This window comes from Dromiciops gliroides, chromosome 5 (assembly GCF_019393635.1).
Source record: "Dromiciops gliroides isolate mDroGli1 chromosome 5, mDroGli1.pri, whole genome shotgun sequence".
Taxonomy (NCBI): Eukaryota; Metazoa; Chordata; class Mammalia; order Microbiotheria; family Microbiotheriidae; genus Dromiciops; species Dromiciops gliroides.
The window spans coordinates 272,960,199-272,981,216 of NC_057865.1; the positions used below are offsets into that span (position 1 = coordinate 272,960,199).

Below are 21,018 nucleotides of genomic sequence, written 5' to 3' on the forward strand. Positions count from 1 at the left end.
TTACAGACTTGGTGCTGGGATGCTTGGTGACCACTCTGAGGCTTTGATCTCTCTTGCTCTTGTTCCCTTAACCTCCCCAATAAAACTCTGCTCTGAGATTTTCAAAGAATGGATTATGTAGAAATGAATATGTTTATGATTACAAATAGACTACAGTATTCTTGTGGTGTGAGATTCCCCTCCCTCCCCCAAAAGTGGACCTGTGATTTCATCAATGTAGGGAGCTTTCTCTACCAAAGCAAATTGGCCTCTTCTCTGAAATAGAGTGTTAATCCCTTGGGGAATAATAGAGCATAGAATCCTAGATTAAAATCCGGAAGGGGCCTTGGAAGTCACTGAATTGGAATATGTGTGCGTATACACACATATACATAACACATATCCATATCCATATATACACACATCCATATGTATACATATACATATACATATACATATACATATACATACACACATACGCATATGCATACACATACGCATACGCATACACATATACATATACATATGCATACACATATACATATACATATGCACACATATATGCATACACATATATTTTTTCAATTAACAAGCATATTTTTTCCCCTCATAGCTCCTTCCCTTCTGCCCCTCCCAAAAAATTGGGAGGTAAGAGAGAAGGTAAGAAATTGTAAGAAATACATAATCAACGGGGGCAGCTAGGTGGCACAGTGGATAAAGCACCGGCTCTGGATTCAGGAGGACCTAAGTTCAAGTACGACCTCAGACACTTGACATTTACTAGCTGTGTGACCCTGGGAAAGTCACTTAATCCTCATTTACCCACAAAAACAAAACAAAAAAAGAAATACATAGTGAAGGGGTAAAAATATCCCACATTGGCCATGTCTAAAAATATCTGTCTCATTCTGCGTCTTGGAGTCTGTCGCATTTTTGTCTGGGGTGGGGGTGGGTAACTGTTCATCATTGTTACCCTGGAATCAGGGTTGTTGGTCATTGCACTGATCAAAGCTCTTAAATTTTCAAAGTTCTAACCCCTCATTTTACAGATGAGGAAATTGAGACCTGGAGAAATTAATTGGTCTACCTAAGATTACATAGCCAGAATGCGTCAGCGGTAGGATTTGAACACATCTCCCTGTCTTTGAAGCTGGTTCTTTGTCATCTATGCTGTGTTGCCTCTATTATTATGGTTACCTAGGATGTAATTCTCCTCTACTGCTGGTAAGAGAAAGAGAAGATGTTTTAGAGGTCAGTCATGGTTTTGAAAGGAGTTGGAGGTTTGTGTATGAAGTTTTTTTTTTAATGTTTTATTGATGATTTTGATACCATACTTATTTCCTGATAAACCTCATCTCCACCAAATGATCACTTTGAACAAAGAAAAAAACAGTTAAAGCAATAACAAAGTAACTATGTCTAACAGTGTGTTTGCATTTTGCATCCACGGTCCCTCACCCCTATTGGAGGATCCCTATCTATAATCATAGATTTAGAACTGAAAGACTCTCCGCTCTTTAAAAAAAAATTCATTCTGAAACCATTTGTTGAATGCTATGTGCATGTCGCTGTGCTTGGTAGTGTAGAAGATAAAAAGGTGGTCCTGGAGGCAGCTCTCCTCCTCTATCATGGCCTTTTCATGGGGGAGGGGCTATGTTGTCCAGGGTTATCCAAGGTCAGTGGAGAGTTCCACTGAAGAAGGAAATGGCAAATCACTCCAGTAGCTTTGCCAAGAAAACCACAATGCACACTTTGAAGAGTCGGGCATGACTGAATGGAGAAGAAGAGGCACAGTAGGTAGAGTACTGGACCTGGAGTCAGGAAGCCCTGAGTTCACAGATCTCACTAGCTGTGTGACCCTGAGCAAGTCACTTTACTGTTTGCCTCAGTTTCCTCATCTGTAAAATGAGCTGGAGAAAGAAATGGCAAACCACTCCAGTATCTCTGCCAAGAAAACCCCAGTTGGGGTCATGAAGAGTTGTCCATGGCTGAAATGACTGATCAACAACAAAAGGACCTTTCTGGTCTAAAGGCAGGAGTTCTTTTTTGTTTGTTTGTTTTTCTGCAGGACAATTGGAGTTAAGTGACTTGCCCAGGGTCACATAGCCAGTAAGTGTCAAGTGTCTGAGGTCGTATTTGAACTCAGGTCCTCCTGAATCCAGGATCAGTGCTTTATCCACTGCGCCACCTAGCTGCCCCTAAGACAGGAGTTCTTAACCCTTTTTGTGGCCTGGACCCCTTTTGGCAGCCTGGTGACATCTGGAACCCCTTTCTTTTTTAAAAAAAATCGTGTCTTTAAATGAGTAAAATAAAATACATAAGATTACAAAGAAAAGCAATTATGTAGAAACAGGGTTATCAAATAGGATACAAAACTTGAAGACTCCCTGGTCTAAGATTGTGATCCCTGTAGGCTTGGAGTTAAGGACAGGGTGACTCTGACAGAGAATCATTAACAAGTATTTATTAACCTCCTACTCTGTGCCAGGTACAGGGATGAAAAAGAAACAGTGCCTGCCCTCAGGGAGCTTACATTTTCTCAGGGGGAGAACACAAGATCTCAGTGTTGGATGAAACCCAAGAGGTGCTCTAGTCTAATATTAACATGATCTTATATTATTCTTTCCCCCTTTCTCCACAAAACTTTGATCTGAGAAAAGTTACCCCTGATATCCCAATGGATCTTCTCCTTCTCCTGCTCCTCCTCCTCCTCCCTTTTTTTTTTTTGGTGGGGCAATGGGGTTTAAGTCACTTGCCCAAGTGGATTATCTTCTAATAGACCTGGAGAGAATATAGATTTTCAAAAAGAAAGAGATCTGGTTTAGGCTTATAATTGAAACAATGTGGTATTATTCAAGAAGTTATTGATATTTTGCTCCAAAGACTCATTATTATTGTTAATTTTGCCTAGTTGGACCTTGGACTTTGAGCAGTGTGTGTGTGTGTGTGTGTGTGTGTGTGTGTGTGTGTGTGTGTGTGTGTGTGTGTGTGTGAGTGGGAGGGGTGGCTGTTTCAAACAAAACTTTAAGACTGATAAGCTTAGCAGTCTCCAGTACTCCCTTTGAACAGAATGTTAGTCTGACTTGGCCTTCTCATTTTGTAAAGAAAGAAATTGAGGCCCAGAGAAGAGTCCATCTGCCCAGTAGCCCCCAGCTAGGAGATGTTGGAGTTCTTTGTCTTTTTCACAGTCCTACTTCATTTCCCATAAAAAATCACTTTTCTTTTTAAATATGGGATAGATATCAGTGCCTCTAAATCATTTGGAATAAAAGAACAGGAACAATTATGAGTATAAGCATCTCAGCTGAGCAATATTTAGGAATATAATCAGTAACAGTGATTATAACCTGTTTTGAAAATGTTTTTGCATAATCTTGGTTCCTCCACTAAAGGAATCATTTAAAACAACATTGAAAAAGAAGAATCCATAGTATTCATTTTTCAAGTGAGCTTATACATGTCTTATCACTAGCTTTTAAAAAAAAATATTCTCTTCTGAGTTACTAAAGTACCTTTCAAAATATTTCAGTGTTTTTGGCTAATTCTAGATTGTCATGACTTGAAGAGAGGCAGCAGGAGGCATGGAATGGTAGGGGGAAGTGCTGGGTCTGAAGCCAGAGAACACACTGGGGTATGAAAGCCTGGTCTGCTTTTTACAGTTTGTGTGATTTGGGGCTAGTCTCTTCCACCCTCTGGGTCTCCAGATGGTCAGCCCATCTGTATAATGAAGGTCCTGGCCTAGATCACTCTGAAGGTCATTCTCAGCTTCAAATACACATCCCTTTGGGTTTCTTTGATTTGCTGAAATGCCTGCCGGCCTTCCTTCCTTCCTTCCTAACCCTTTTTCTCTCTTTTCTTCCTTCCCTCCCTCATTTTTCTTTCTTTTTCTCTTTTCCTCTCTTCCTTTCTTCCTCCCCTCCCTCTCTTCCTCATTCTTTCTTTTTCTCTCTTTCTTTCCATCTCTCCTCTTTTTCTTTCTCTTTTCTCTTTTACTCTCTATTTCTCTTTCCTTTCCCTCTTCCTTCTTTCCTTTCTTCCTGTTTTTATTGATATCTTTCATTTCTATATCACCTTATTTTTCAAATATATTCCTCCCCAGCAAGCCATCCTTTGTAGAAAGAAAGCAAGCCACTTCAAAACCAACATATCAATGGGGTCTCACATTATATGCAATGTTACACACCTGTAGTCTTCCACCTCTGCAAAGAAGGGAGGGATGTGCATTTTCTCATCTCTTCTTTGGGTCCACTCTTGGTTCTTATAATTATTACACAGCATGGAGTTTTGGATTTTCCTTGAATGCTTTTTATTAGGTAACTCTACCCCTGCTCCATGCATTGATTTCTAATTTTCTCCTGTGCCTTACACATATCAGGAACTTAATAAATGCTTTGTGATTTGGTTGAACTTTAATCTGAGTGTGTGGGGCGGGGGGGGGGGGGGGCGGGTGTCTATGGTAGATTTCTGTTCACAAGAGCCATTGTCTGATTTTGAAGTTTGCAGCAGGGAATGTAGAAAATCAGCCCCACATTCCTAGTGACAAGATGGCATAAGAAAATATCGTGTGTGGGGCAGCTAGGTGGCACAGTGGATAAAGCACCAGCCCTGGATTCAGGAGGACCTGAGTTCAAATCCATCCTCAGACACTGGACACTTACTAGCTGTGTGACCCTGGGCAAGTCACTTAACCCTCATTGCCCAGCAAAAAACCAAAAAAACCCAAACAAACAAACAACAAAAAAAGAAAATATCGTGTGGGCTTTCACAAACAGAAGAAATACTTCATGGGGTACCCACTTTGGATTGTCTTTGTATTTTGGAGGACTAGAGAAAAAAATGTTTCTCTCTTCCCTGCTCATTCAGTAATGCTCTAGGCCGGTTGGTTTCTTTCATTTTTGCAGCACAAAAACTTAAGGAAAGAGGTTATCTTCTGCCATGAGTATCCCTTTCTTATGTGAGCGATCACTCAGTCAACAGGCTTGGGTTAAGCACCTACTATGGATCAGGCATTGTCTTAGGGATACAAATGTAGTGAGTGAATGGAATCCCTATTCTGACATTTTAATAAGGGAGGCAACACACATGTACATATATGTGCATGTTTATATGCACATACAGATCAAAGAGAAAAGTTAATGACAGAATATGAATTTGGGCAAATCATTTCCCTTCTCTGGACCTCAGTTTCCCTATCTGTAAAATGACGGGCTTGGACCAGATTGTCATTCTAAAGCTGCATTCAGTTCTAAGCAAGTCAAAATTTAGAGCTGGAAGGAACTTCAGAGGGTCATCTAGTTCACTCCCCCATTTTACAGATAAGAAGATTGAGATTTACAAAGGTGAAGGTCACCCTGCCCAGGATGAAGTGGGATTTGAACCCAGCTCCTTTGACTGAAGAGCCCGATTCTGTATCTTTTTCTATGAGATTTAGAGCTGGGACTTCAAAGACCATCTAGTCCGATTTCCTCCATTTACGGATGAGGAAATAGAGGACCAAAAATGTTGTCAATCACCTAAATGGTGTCAATAGATTTTTTTTTTTTTGCGGGGCAATGAGGGTTAACCTGTGTGACTTGCCCAGGGTCACACAGCTAGTAAGTGTCAAGTGTCCAAGGCCAGACTTGAACTCAGGTCCTCCTGAATCCAGGGCCGGTGCTTTATCCTTTGCACCACCTAGCTTCCCCCAGTATCAATAGATTTAAAGGTGGAAGGTATCTTAAGGGTCCAGTCTGAACTCCTTATTTTTTGGGTGAAAAAACTGAGGTCCAAAGAGGAGAGTAATTTGCCTAAGGTCACAGAGATGGAAAGCATCATAGGCAGGATTTGAACCTGGCTCTTCTGTCTTCTAATACGACTCTTTTTCCAGTGTGCCATGAATCAAATGAAAGAAAAAAAAGGAGGTAGCATGATCAAATGAAAAGGACATTGTGTCTACATGAGGAGGACCTCATCCAAATCCCAGATCTGCTCTTTATTCCCTGTGTGAAATCAGGCAGGTCACTGTGGACCTCAGTTTCTTCATCTGTAAAATGATTGGGGTGGACTAGATGACCTCCCAGGACCTTTCCTGTTCCAAATCTATGATCTTCTGATCTTTCCCAAGTCTGGAACTGCTTCCACAGAAGGGAAAAACTGAGACAATTCAGTCTAGACTAGAGATTGGCGTCCAGGCTTACCCTCCCTGTATAGTAAGCCACTTTGTGCCATCTTGTGGTAGGCCAAGCACAGCACAGGCCGAAGAGAGAACGCCAGCTTTGGGGCAGGCACCTTCATGTTCTCCCTCCGCTATTTTCTGATCTCTTCTCCTTCCACTGGAGGGAGGGAGAAAAGAAGAGGGGGAGAGGGGAAGAGAGGGGAGAGAGCCAGAGGGAGACAGAGAGGGAGGATGTGTGTGTGTGTGTGTGTGTGTGTGTGTGTGTGTGTATGTGTGTGTGAGAAATAGAGGCGGGGAGAGGAGAGGAGGGGAAGGGAGGGGAAGGAAGAGGGGGGAGAGGAGAGGAGAGGAAGAGGGAAAGGAAGAGGAGAGAAGAGAAGAGAGGCACAGAGGAGGGAAGGAGAGACAGAGAGAAGCAGAGACAGGGAGACAGAAGGGGGGAAAGGAGAGACCTGGCTAGCACTCTGGCCCTTGGCAGACGCAAGGCAAGACAGAGGATCTATGACCATGGTCTTACCCACTGTGAGCCTGGAATCTGTTGATCCAAGTGGCTGCTTCTTCACTCCAGCTACCTTCCATCTCTCTCAGGCGCATATCATCTCCCTGTTAGAATGTCATTTCCACAGGGACAGGGTCTGCTTTTGCTCTTCCTTTGATTATTTGCACTTGGCACACAGTGAATAGTTTGTTGAATGACTGGCACTCATAGGCTGGGGAGCTGGAGGGGTTTTCTTAGTCTGAGGATTCTTCACCTTTTTGTGAGGCACTGGCCCCCTTAGCTGTCTGGGGAACCCTAAGGACACCTTTTCAGGATTGTTTGTTTTTGTGGGGCAATTGGGGTTAAGTGACTTGCCGAGGGTCACACAGCTAGTAACTGTCAAGTGTCTGAGGCCAGATTTGAACTCAGGTCCTCCTGATTCCAGGGTCGGTGCTCTATCCACTGCACCACCTAGCTGTCCCAGGATTATGTTTTTAAAAGAACAAAAGGCATAGGATTATACTGGGAAACAATTATATTAAAACACAGTTCTCAAAAGATTTGATAATTTTTTTTTGGTGGGAAAATGAAGGTTAAGTGACTTGCCTAGGGTCACACAGCTAGTAAGTGTCAAGTGTCTGAAGCTGGATTTGGACTCAGATACTCCTGAATCCAGGGCTAGTGCTTTATCCACTGTGCCACCTAGCTATCCCCTGGATTTGATAATTTTTTAAAAATTGTATTTTATATATATATATATATATATATATATATATATATATATATATATATATATATATATATATATTTTTTTTGGTGAGGCAATTGGGGTTAATTCACTTGCCCAAAGTCATACAGCTAGTGTTAAGTGTCTGAGGCCAGATTTGAACTCAGGTCCTCCTGACTCCAGGGCTAGTGCTTTATCCACTGTGCCACCTAGCTGTCCCCGGATTTGATAATTTTTAAAAGGCTAGGGGCTTCATCTTAAAACTCTCTGAAAGTCCCACCTGCTCATTTTACAGGTGAGGAGACTGAGGCTCAGAGAGGGCAAATGATTTGTCCAAAGTCACACAGGTAGTGTCAGAGACAGGATTTGAATGTATGTCCTCTTGCCTCCAAATCCAGGTGTTAGCCTTTGTTGTGCCCAGAACAGCATAGGTAGCTAGTACTTGCTTGATCACAAAGGAGAGAATCTAGAGTTTTACTTGGAAATGTTAAGGACCCCTGAGTGTGCTTTGAAGTGGTGGTGGTGGTGGTGGGGAGCTGAGCCGTAATGGGCCCTCATAGGTCATATATTGGAGCTGGAAGGGGCCTCAGAAGTAAATTAATTGAACCATATAATTCTATTTTCAGATTTTATTGTTGCTTCTTGGTTGTTTACACCAGTCATTTCCTGATATCTTTCCTGTTCAACCATGTCGTTTAGCTGATTAGTCGTGTCTGACTTTTTGTCTGCATTTGAGGTTTTCTTGGCAAAGATCCTGGAGTGGTTTCCCATTTTCTTCTCCAGCTCATTTTACAGATGAGGAAACTGAGGCAAACAGGGTAAAGTGACTTGCTTAGGGTCACACTGCTGATAAGTATCTGAGGTCAGATTTGAACTCAGGTCCTTCTGACTCCAAGGCCAGCACTCCATTCATTGCATTCCCCAGATGCTCCTCAAAGTACACTTTGCATACCCCTCCATAAACGCGGCTATTCTGTTTCCCCAGTAGTTTTAAAGTTAGGATGTTGTTAAAAGCACCCATTGGGCTCTTGTTTCAAACATATTTCCTTTTCTGTCCTTTTCTCTCCAACTGCTATCACTGACCCACATCTACACTTGAGGTGCATGGCAAATAAGGAAGTGATAGTCTAGAGGGAGACTTAGCAGAAAGAGAGGTTTGCTGGGTAACTGATGACCCCAGTGTAAAGACTCTGGGTGAAACATTTTGAATTATTTACACTCTACCTACAGTAGCAGAGTCGAGGTCAGTGAGGCTAGAGAATGGGGACACTGGAGAGACAGTTTCCACTAGCCAGAGGCCTGTTAGGCCAAATCCATTTGACTCTGCCCTAAATGTCTCGGATTACCCAGTAGACCTTGCTCAGAAAACTGCCAGGACATACACGTAGGGTCCGCTATGGATGATGGGGGATCAGAGACCCTCTAAGAGAAGTAGATTTGTATTTCTTCCCTTTATACAGAAAGAGGATTTTGAGGAGTTGGAAAATTTCACTATCTTTCCTGCTATTTCAATTCCTTGCCATCTGTCTTCTAGCATTTAAAAAAATTTAAATATTTTCCTAAAAACTACTTTTAAACTAAGCATAATATAGTGGAAAATATATTTGCACTGGGGTCAGGAAACCTGGGTTCAAATGCTGCTTCTGTCATTTATTCCCTGTGTGACCTGGGCGAACTGTGTAAACATTCTGGGCCTCAGAGCCCTTCTCTATAAATTGAATTTTGCAATGTATTTGCTATTGATTCTAAGTCTCTTATTTTATAGATGAAGAAGTCACGTGGGTGGTGGGTGGCAGGGGGAAGACTGGAACCCAGGCCCTCAGGAGTCCAGTCCCATCACCCTTTCCATGATGTCACATTGCTGCTCACACCTTAGCCCCGCTACCACATTCAGTACTTCTGTGTCAGATAAAGGGTCAGGAAGATGTCATTAGATTCCCATAGTTCATTTTGTAAACTCATTGGGAAGTAACATAATTGGCATTTCCACAGAGATTTAAGGCTTTCAAAAAGCTCTGGGCCAGGGCAGCTAGGTGGTACAGTAGATAGAGCTCCAGCCCTAAAGTCAGGAGGACCTGAGTTCAAATCTTGCCCCAGATACTAGCTGAGTGACCTTGGACAAGTCACTTCCCCTAAGTACCTCAACAAAAACAACCACCTTTGCCCCTATCTCATTTGATTTTCATAATGGTCTCAAAAGGTTGGCACTAGAATTAATATTAAACTTAATTTACAGATGAAGAAAGTGAGATTCTGGGGCAGGTAGGTGGGACAGTCATAAAGCACTGACTCTGGAGGCTTTGGATTCAGGAAGACCTGAATTCAAATCCGGCCTCAGACACTTGACACTTACTACCTGTGTGATCCTGGGCAAGTCACTTAACCCCAACTGCCGAGAGAGAGAGAGAGAGAGAGAGAGAGAGAGAGAGAGAGAGAGAGAGAGAGAGAGAGAAGGGGGAGAGAGAGAGAGAGAGAGAGAAGAAAGATTCAGGGAAATTAACTGATTTGCTTTGGGTCACACAGCATGGGAACTTGGGAATCTGAGGTCTCCCTGGCCAGATTTCTCACTACCTCTATGAATCAGTAATTATGTGGTCAGGCTCATGTATCATATGTGTGAGAGGGATCTCAGGCAGTGAAGACGTGTGTGGTTGGAGGATCCCAATGGGCCCCCACGAATGGATTCTGAGTCAAGGATTAGGTTGTGTAATCTCAAGGAAAGGAAAAAATGACTCCAGCAACTTGTGGGCCTTACCTATCTGCCTTAGAAGGAAGCCAGAGATGGTGAGTCATAACAGGTGGAGAGGATGTTAGTCATCATATTCAGATCTAGGTGTGGATGGAAGCTGGCTAGTGGGGGGGAGGGGAGGCTATGTTGAGTCCAAGCCTGCATGTCACTGCTGTCAGCTCTGTCCCCTCTGATCCTTCTCTGTCAAGGCTGGGCACACTAATGGTGTGGCACTGGGTTGGAACTAAAACCATTGGATAAGGCACTGGTCCTGGATTCAGGAGGACCTGAGTTCAAATCTGGCCTCAGACACTTGACACTTACTAGCTGTGTGACCCTGGGCAAGTCACTTAACCCTCATTGCCCTGCAAAAAAAAAAAAAAAAAGAAAGAAAGAACTAAGACCACATGGTTAATTACTCTCTGACATTTGTAGTGGAGAGGGCTCCAGAGTCAGTTCTTCCATTCACTAGCTTTGTCACTTAATAGTTTACAAGTCACTCAACCTCTCTGGACCTTGGTTTCCTCATTTGTAAAATGACGGGGCTGGACCATAGATGCCCACCTCCATGTCCCTTCCAGCTATAGAGCTAGAATCCTTATAAGCCACTTTACCTCCTTGGGCCTCAGTTTCCCAATCTAAAAAATAAGGGTCAGTGAATTAACATTTATTAAGTGACTACTATGTGCTAGGCACTGTGCTAAGCATTGGGATACAAAGAAAGGTAAAAGACAGTCCCTGCAGGGGCAGCTGGGTGGTGCAGTGGATAGAGCACTGGCCTTGGATTCAGAAGCACTTGAGTTCAAATCCAGTCTCAGACACTTAACACTTACTAGCTGTGTGACCCTGGGCAAGTCACTTGACCCCAATTGCCCCGCAAAAATAAATAAATAAATAGATAGATAGATAGATAAAATAAGTCAGTCAGTCAGTCTCTGCCCTCTAGGAGCTCCCAGTCTAATGGGGGAAACAATATACAGACTACATACAAATCAGAAATATATAGGATAACTTTGAAATAATGAACAGAGGGAAGGTGCTAGAATTAATGAGGGAAGAAAGACTTCCTGAACATAGCAGAAGCAATGAGGAGTCTTGGAAGCTCATCTCTAAAGTCTCTCTTTTTTTTTAATTTAAATTTTTTTTTTTGCTGGGCTATGAGGGTTAAATGACTTGCCTAAGGTCTATTAAATAGACAGTCTAAGGTCTCTTCCAGCTCTAAATTCTTTAATCTGTTATGTCTTTATTTTCTGTAGGTTATAATATTAATAGCCTCTAAATGACTCATTAATTAATTAATATTTAATCCTTGCCCCAAACATGGGAGGTAGGAGCTATTATTATTATTATTATTATTGTTATTATTATTATTTTAGTGAGGCAATTGGGGTTAAGTGACTTGCCCAGGGTCACACAGCTAGTAAGTGTTAAGTGTCTGAGGCCGGATTTGAACTCAGGTACTCCTGACTCCAGGGCCGGTGCTCTATCTACTGTGCCACCTAGCTGCCCCTGTAGGAGCTATTATTATCCCCATTTTGTAGAGAAAGAAATTGAGGCAGAAGTTAAATGATTTGTCCGGGGTCATATAGCTAGTAAATCTCCAAGTTGTGATTTGAACTCAGGTCTTCCCAAGTCCAGGTCCAACTCTCTAGCCACGGTACCACTCAGCTACCTCTTCACAAGTCACCAATCAATTCATTCCTTGTTATTTTTATCACCAGCTATTAGCACAGTGCCTGGCACATCGTGGGTGCTTAATAAATATTTGTGGATTAGCTGGCTACAATCAGTGAGTACTTTTTAAGCACTCACTCACACTCACTCACTCACTCACTCACTCACTCACTCACTCACTCACTCACTCACTCACTCACTCACTCACTCACTATGTGTCAGGCTCTGGGATGGAGGAGAGAGGGGTATCAAAAAAACAAATGAAAGAACACTTAATCTCAAGAAAGCTATGTGGTAGGACTGGGTAGGCAGAGTAGACGTGTGTATGTGATGAGGGGAGGGGAAACGTTCACAGAAACATGTATGCATATGTATGTGTGTGTAATGCAAGTTAATTCCATCAGGGAAACACTGGCAGCTGAAGGCTAGGGGATTTATTATGTAACAATAAAAATACAATAAAATGTAACAACAATAACTAATAATAATAAGTAACATGTATGTAGCACCTTGAGGTTTGCACGTTATATCATTTGATCCTCTCAACAACCTTGGGCATAGGCACTTTTAATATCCTGATTTCTCAGTTAAAGTGACTTGCCCAGTTTTGAATAGCTCATAAGCATCTGAGGTTGGATTTGAACTTGGGTCTTTCTGACTCCAGATCCAGCACTCTAGTTACTGTTTCTCCCTAGCTTAAGATTGCAATTAAAAAAAACAAACAAACAAAAACAAAAACACCTGGGAGCAGCTAGGTGGTGCAGTGGATAGAGCACCGGCCCTGGAATCAGGAGGACCTGAGTTCAAATCTGGCCTCAGACACTTGACACTTACTAGCTGTGTGACCTTGGGCAAGTCACTTAACCCCAATTGCCTCACCAAAAAACCAAAACAAAACAAAAAATCCTATAACCCAGCACCCAATTCTCCATTGGTCTTCCCAGGGGAAGTGCTAGCAATAGTTGCTTTTGAAGTTCCCTTGATTGGAGCTGGATACATGTGCTGGCTGGCTACCCTTGACCTTTGCCTCTTTGCTGTCCCTTCAGGTATGGAGAGTGCAATCACACTGTGGCAGTTCCTGTTGCAGTTGCTGCTGGACCAGAAGCATGAGCATTTAATCTGTTGGACGTCCAACGATGGTGAATTCAAGCTTCTTAAGGCGGAAGAGGTGGCCAAGCTGTGGGGATTGCGCAAGAACAAGACGAATATGAACTACGACAAGCTGAGCCGAGCCCTGCGATACTACTACGATAAGGTAAACCCTTGGCTTGGACAGAGACCGGCCGGGACAGAGGGGAGAAACGACTATTTTCTCACAGCCAAAATTCTCTGAACTTTATTGGGACTGAGCTTGTTATTTAAGATTGTTGCTGTTGGTCCTTCCTCCTAGAAGAGGACCAATGACATCAGGAGGGTGGTGTCTTGACCTGCAAGTGAATTGGATTTGAGTGAGGCTGTGAAATGCTATCAGCCTCACTCTCTCTTCCAGAGCCATCTATCTGAGTGCAGCGGCAAGACATAGGTCAGGATGACTGGAGATGGCCCTGGTTGAAGAGAATTGAAGGGAATCTTTAAGGGTTCTAGTCCTGCCTCTGACACATACTAGTTGTGTGTCTCTGGGCAAGCCACTTAACCTCTAAGAGTTCCATGCAATTCTCTAATACTATAAATTACCAAGGAGTTGCTGGTTTCTTTGACTGTATTGATAGAGAGAAGTTTCCAATCAACTCACCAATTCCTAGGCATTTAGCAAGCACCTACTATGTGCCAGGCATTCTATTGTGAAGACAAAAATAAAAAAGTCCCTTTTCTTCTAGGGGCCTATATTTGATAGGAGGAGACGACATGTATACATATAATTATTACAAAATAAAAAAGTATTCATTAAGTGCCTACTGTGTGCCAGTCACTATGCCAAGCACTGGAGAAATATAGATGAAATACACAGAATAACACAAAGTCACCTTGTGGTAGGGGGAGACATTGACAGGGCACTTCTGTAAGGGCCTCTTGGAAGTAAGATTTGAAGTGATTTTTGAAAGGAATTATGGATTTTGAGAGGTGAAAACGAGGGAGGGCATTCTTCACAACCTGGCTAAAGAATGTTGTGTCTGAGTCGGCCAGTGAGTTAAGGGGATTCATGTATAATAAGCCTGGAACCAGATTACCAAGGGCTTTAAGTGCCAAGCAGAAGGCTTTGCCTTTGATCCTAGAGCTAAGAGGGAGTCACTGGAGCTTTTGAGCAGGGAGCTCACATAGAGTTAGCCTTTAGAAAAAGAATTTATATAGCACTTAAGGTTTGCAGAGTTCTTTAGAAAGATCTCGTTTTATCCTCCCTACAACAATAGGAGGCAAGTGTCATTATCTACATTGTACATATGGGTAAACTGAGGCAGACAGATGTTAAGCGACTTGCCCTGGATCACATTGCTAGTCAGTGTCTAAAGGTGAAATTTAAACTCAGGTTTTCCAGACTCCACACCCAGTGCTCTAGCCACAATGCCACTTAGAAGCCTCATAACATGAAAACAATTTTGGCAGCAATGGGAGGGTGTGTTTTGAGATGGGAGAGATTGACAACTTAGATGAGATACTGTATGTAAAGAGTTTTGCAAACCTGAAAACAACACATAAATGTTAATTATTTGTTGTTCAGTAGTGTCTGATTCTTCATGACCCCATCTGGGTTTTGTTTTGGTTTTTGTTTTTTTTGGTGAGGCAATTGGGGTTAAGTGACTTGCCCAGGGTCACACAGCTAGTAAGTGTCAAGTGTCTGAGGCCGGATTTGAACTCAGGTCCTCCTGACTGCAGGGCTGGTCCTCTATCAACTGCTCTACCTAGCTTCCCCTCCCAATTGCATTTTTAAAGACTCATGCTCAAAGACTGAAATCAGTAATCATAAGATGAATTTTGAAAGAAGATTAAAGAAATTGATTTAAGTATTAGCCCCAAATTGAAATTTCATTAATTCAGCCAAGCCTTCAACTCTTTCACATTCAAGGTTTGGTTGCACTAGCTGGGGCCTGAGCTGTCTTCTACTTTGAGATCCTATGATTCTGTAATTGGAACTTCCACTATGAAATGGTGACTGTCTGATCAGAAAAGAATAACTTGGTTTTCAGTGGAGGTACCAAGTGATGTTTCTGTTTGGGTTGAGGTCATATGGGTGCTTTCCTAACATACCTCTGTTCCTCCTGCACTTTCCGGAAGTTTGTGCTTCTCTCTGGTTATGCCTCATTGGTGTGGAGGAGGGGACTCTTAGAGCATCTAGCTGTCAAGTATGAAAAATACAAAAGGAATCTGGAAAGGCCTTTATGAAATGACACAAATGGAATCAGTGTATATGCAAGTGTTTTTAAAGTGTCTACCATGTGCCATCACTGGGGATGCTAAGGCAATAGTGAAATGGTCTCTACCAGTAATAAGCTTATATTATGACAGGGGAGATGATATGTGCATATATAAGAATAGAAAGAAGAAATACGGGGCAGTTAGGTTGCTCAGTGGATAAAGCACTGGCCCTGGAGTCAGGAGGACCCGAGTTCAAATGTGGCCTCAGACACTTGATGCTTACTAGCTATGTGACCCTGGGTAAGTACTTAGCCCTCATTGCCATACCAAGAAAGAAAGAAGGAAGGAAGGAAGGAAGGAAGGAGAGAGAAGGAGAGATGGAGAGAGAGAAGGAAAGAGGAGAGAAAGAAGGAAAGAATAAATACAAATATATACTGGGGGTGGGGTCGATAAGGGAAGGCATTAGTGGTTGGGGAATCAAGAAAGGCTCAGTATAAAAGGTGCTAATTGTATTGCCTCTTGAATGAAAAGAGGGATTTTTTGAGGTAGAGATGAGGAGACAATATGTTCCAGGCATGCAGGAAAGGCAGTGCACAGGCTTAGAGATGGGAGATTGAGTGCTTTAGGTGTGAGGAACAGAGAGAATACCAAATTTTTTCCTTCCCTCCCTTCCTACTTCCTTCCCTCTTTCTGTCTTCTCTTTCCTTCCCTCCCTTCTTCCCTCCTTTCCTTTCTCCTTTCTTCACTCCCTCCTTTTTTCCTTTCCTCCCCCTTCCTTTCTTCTTTCTCTCCCTCCTCCCTTTCCTCCCTTCTTCCTTCCTTCTTTCCTTCCTTCCTCCTTCCCTCCTCCTTCCTTTCTTCTTTCCCTCCCCTTCTCTTTCCCTCCTTCCTTCCTTTTTCCTTTCCCTCTCCCTCCTTTCCTCTCTTCTTTTTCCCCTTCCTTTACCTTTCCTTCTTTCTTTCTTTCTTCCCTCTCTCCCATTTTTTCCACATCAAAATCATTTGTAGATAGATCCATCACCCCTAGCAATTAAGTAGTTAAGAAAAACCATAGTGACCTTATCTAATAGTGTATGCAACATTCTGTGCCTCTGGTCTTCCACCTCTCTAAGGAAAGACAGGGAATGTATTTCCTCACATCTGGGACCACTGTCCTTCCTTTTCTGCAGTGACATGTTAAGTACAAGCTCCTGCTGAGAGGTTTTGCCGCTTCTTTCCCCACCAAGAATTAAAGGTGGGACAAAAGCCCTCCCTCGTTATGTTCAGAACAAAAACCTCACTCGTTCCCACCAAGCAAAGGCCTCATGAAACAATTTTTAAGTTAATTAGTGAGGCCTGGGGAGAATGGTCAAGGTAAAGTCACTGACTGAGCATTTTCCTGGAAAGGAGAAAGCTTCCCTTGCTAACTTAATTGGATAATTCATTTAAAATTAAGTGGGCAATTGTGACAGGAGAACGTTAGTATTAATAATACATACGTCTGATGGAGTGCTTGTGTCATGAAGCCTGGCCTGGGTGTAATTATTTAACTCTGAAAAATAAATTTTTAACCAACAACATAATTTATTGTGATAGCGGAGAAGGAAGGAACACAGAGGCACCATCGTGATCAGGGAATAGTGCGATTCGCCATAAAATTCCAAGGCAGAGAACTGGCCTGGGCCTCATCTAAGGGGTTGAAGTAACTAACTACTCATTGGCCATCCCCAGGCCTGCCTGATCCACACCCAGTAAACTCAAGAATTTCTGTTCCCATTGCAGCAGCTACAGGGTTTTGGACAGTAATGGAGGGAGGGGCGTTTGGAAAGTTGCCCAGTGACCCAAACTTCTTGCTGGTATTAATTAATGGAGGGTAGGCAAAGAGCTTGGTCTCAGCTGACCCTAGAAAATGCCCAAGGGCCTGACGTGTTGATTGTCCTGATCAGTTTTATGAAAGCCATCCAGTGCTGATCAAGAGAAGCAGGAGTCCTCAGAGACCTTCAAGTCTGTTCCTGACCTGGGGTATATAAACTTGGATTTGAGAAAAAATTATAACTGTCCTGCAATATAATTGGCTTCCTTTACAACCCCATGGGGGTTTTGTTGTATGCATTTTAAAACATTATTCTGAGAAGGGGTCATAGAATTCACCAAAATGCCAAAAGGTTCAGGACCCATCAGAATTGCTGTAGGCTAAAAGATCTCTTACATGTCATCAAGCACAACATGATCATTTTACAGGAAAGGAAACTGAGGCCCAGAGAAGTGAGGGGGGCAGATGTCACTGGGATTTCCTCTTCTCATCAACACTCCTGCCAATTTCCTTTCACCCTCCTGGCTGGATGTCGAAACCCTTTCCCATTCCCACCCTCCTAGAAGGGAGCCTGGAACCCCTATTTCACTATGATCTTTGGGCTCTAAGTTGCTCTTCCCAACAGCTCTGGGCCTGGGCCTCTCCAGTTGCAGAGAGGATGTGATGGGTGACACTGCTGTGATGAGTTGATGTAATAAATTAAATGGATTATAGCATCTTACTACAGTGCTTCCAGGAAGATGGAGGCCTTGCCATTTGCCTTGCTGCTGCTACACCCTCCAGAACATTGCCACGACTGAACCCTCCAATGTATCTTGTCTCTCCCAGTTAGAATGAGTTCCTTGAGAACAGGAATTGTTTGTTCGTTTGTTTGTTTGTTTGTTCGTTCATTCATTCATTCATTCAGTGTTTGGTTTTTGTTTGTTTGTTTTTTTGCAGGGCAATGAGGGTTAAGTGACTTGCCCAGGGTCACACAGCTAGTTAAGTGTCAAGTGTCTGAGGCTGGATTTGAACTCAGGTCCTCCTGAATCTAAGGCCAGTGCTTTATTCACTGTACCACCTAGCTGCCACCAGAGCTTTCTAGCTCTGACATTTTACATTGTGGGGGAGTGGGGAGGGAACAAGTATTTATTAAATGCCTCCTATGTACCAGGAACAATGTTAATAGGCCCTTTACAAATTGTGTTCTCCAAGGTCTTTTTCAGGTTCTAAGATTCTGTGTTCTAAGGTTCCTCCCAGATAGAACAATCTATATTCCAGTGTTCCCTGGCAGCAGGGTGGCACAGTGGATAGAGTGTTCAGCCTGGCGTCAGACTTGAGTTCAAATTTGATCTCAAAGAAATTTGTGTGACCCTGGGCAAGTCACTTAACCCTATCTGCCTCAGTTCCCTCATCTGTCAAATGAGCTGGAGAAGGAAATGGCAAACCACTTCAGTATCTTTGTCAAGAAAACCCCAAATGGGGTCATGGAGAGTCCGACACAGCTGAACAACAACAATTCCAAGGTCCTTCCCAGCCTTGCTATTCCATGTTCCATGGTTGCTGGCCCTGATATTCTGTTTTCTAAGGTCTCTCTGAGCTCCAGAGTCCTATTTTGTAAGGTCTCTTTTACCCCTAACAGTTGGTGATTTTTCATTTTCTGGCATCCCACGTCCCCCCAACTAGGCTTGTTGCTTAGAAACCAAAATGGGGCCTGGAGACTTAGCATCAACCATAAAACCTGTGTTTATGAGGATAGCTCCATATTATATACTCAGCTGCCAAAGCCTGAACCAGCTTGCCAAATGAACGCTTACATCATCCCACTGCCTGCAGTGCAGCAGATGCATGTTTTGCCAAGATGGATTTTTCTTGCTTCTGGGCTTTTATTGGCAGGAAAAATGGAGAGGTTCATTTGTTGAAGTTTGCTGTTGGCCATGAAGGCAAACTGACAGATCTCTTAACTGTCTCATTTTGCCACCTACTGTCCCCTCCCACCCCATCCCCTCCCCTCCCACCCCGTCCCCTCCAATCCCACTTTGTCTCCTCCAATCCCACTTTGTCTCGTCCAATCCCACTTTGTCTCCTCCAATCCCACCTCATCTCCTATATCCTCCTCTCCAATCCCACCCCATCCCCTCCAATATTACCCCATTCCCTCCAATCCCACTCCAGCCCCTCCCATCTTTCTTCCTCCCAACATCCCAATTGGTCATATTCACCCTTCCCCCACCTTATGCTCAAGATGTATTTTCCATCCAGAATTTAAAACTTGTATGAGCCCTGCCCAGGGATTAGGTAGATAGTTAACATATATCACTGACTAAAATGTGCATCCTATGTAAAGTATTATTTGTAGTGTTAAAGTTAACTAAGGAATGATGAGGCCAGCAGAGACAAAAGGTCCTAATGCCTCATTTATGCATTGAAAGAACCATGGACAAGACCTTTTACATCACAAGCTTTTGGTTCAGTAGAGGATTCAGAGCTCCTTGATGGCAAAACTGCTTTGTATCCTCAAGGCCTAGCATGGAAGGAAACTCCCTAGCAATGCATTTTGGTACTTTGATCGCAACTTCTGATCTTAGACAATTGCCCAGAGTACTGGCGAGTTAAGTGACTTGCCCAGGGTAACATGGCCAGCATGTCTCAGAAGCAGGATTTGGGGGCAGCTAGATGGCACAGTGGATAAAGCACCGGCCCTGCATTGAGGAGGACCTGAGTTCAAATCCAGCTTCAGACACTTGACACTTACTAGCTGCATGACCCTGGGCAAGTCACTTAACCCCCATTGCCCTGCAAAAAAAAAGAAAGAAAGAAAGAAAGAAAAAAGAAGTAGGATTTGAACTCAAGTCTTCTGGCTCCCAGCTTGTCACTGGATCTACTCCCCTAAGTTGCCTATAACGTAATACACTTTGTAATTTTTATTGTCTATCTGTCTACCTGTCTATTCATCCATCTATCTATTCTCTCTCTCTCTCTCTCTCTCTCTCTCTGTTTTGCATTGGGTAGCAGACTCTTCTGAGCCAGGCTATGCTGTGTAGAACATTCTGAATTTGAAATCAGAAGATCCAGGTTCTAACCCTGAGTCCGATACCTGTTAGTAATGTGGCAGTCAGTCCCCCACCCAGACCTTTTGTTTCCTCATCTGTACAGTGGGAATGATAATATTTGTACTGCTTGCCTCTCAGGGTTACTGCATGGAAACCACCTCGTAAACCAGGATTTTCCATTAAAAAGTAGGATTCCTTCCAGATACCATTACCTCCCAGGAGGGAGCCTCTCCCTGGTTGGAGCAGGAAGCAACTCCTCCCTGCTGGGGCCCAGAGGAATCCATGGACTTTTAGTTCTGTTGGGTTAGTTGGGTTGGTTTTGTTCAATTGCTATTTCTCTTTCGTTGAAACATTTTCATTCTGAGGTGGGGAGGAGAGGGATATATTTAGAACTCAGAGAGTTCCATGGGACATGTAATGGAACCACAAGAACATTCAAGATGAAAAGTCACAGAGGACAACGATAGGTGTTCTGTAACCTGCAGAAGGTCAGAATTCATTTTCTCACCTGTAAAATAAATTTTGGCCGAGATGATCTGAATGGGCCTTTCTGCCTCCAAATCCTTTGATCCAATAATAATGTTTTTTTAAAATTATTGTTCTCAATTGGGGTTGATGGTAAGAGCACTAGGCGTGGAATCCTGGTTCTGTGCTGTATCTTAGCTCTGAGACCTAACCAGGGGATATGAAGGGGGCAGCCTGGCTAGACTTGGAACCAAGAAGATGTGGGTTAGAATCCCGCTTCTATCACTCACCAGCTGGGTGACCCTGGGAAAACACTGCCCCACCCCTGCAAAATAAGGGGAATTAGAATGGATGGCCCCTAGGGGCCCTGCCAGCTCCCGAGCTTTGATCCACAATCCTCCCTCATCCCTCTTCCCAGTCTTGTTCCACACTAAGGTCCAGCCAAAGTGGCCTCCTTGGGATTTTTCACATGTGGCACTCAATCTCTCAGCTCTGCTTTTGCTGTTTCCAATGCCTGGACTGCACTCCCTCCTTACTTATGCCTTATAGACAGCCTTAACCATCAACTTAAGCATCTCCTATGTGAAACTTTTACCGATTCCTCCTCTTTACTGATTAATCTTGACTCTTTCATTTTTTTGGAATCAGTTGGGGTTAAGTGACTTGCCCAGAGTCACACAGCTAATAAGTGTCTGAGG

The 21,018-nt window shown here is 43.2% G+C and overlaps 1 protein-coding gene across 2 annotated transcripts in view; it reads left to right on the plus strand.

Annotated features, from left to right (window-relative positions):
* The window catches only part of ELK3 (ETS transcription factor ELK3), a 94,471-nt gene that overhangs the window by 37,284 nt on the left and 36,169 nt on the right, over positions 1–21,018 (plus strand). For both annotated transcript variants that reach the window (XR_006353204.1, XM_043965662.1), the window contains exon 2: positions 12,787–12,995. Coding sequence is in view for 1 of the 2 variants with exons in the window: in XM_043965662.1 (XP_043821597.1) it covers positions 12,789–12,995 (207 nt within the window). In the remaining variant the exon portion in view is untranslated. The remainder of the gene's footprint in view (positions 1–12,786; positions 12,996–21,018) is intronic.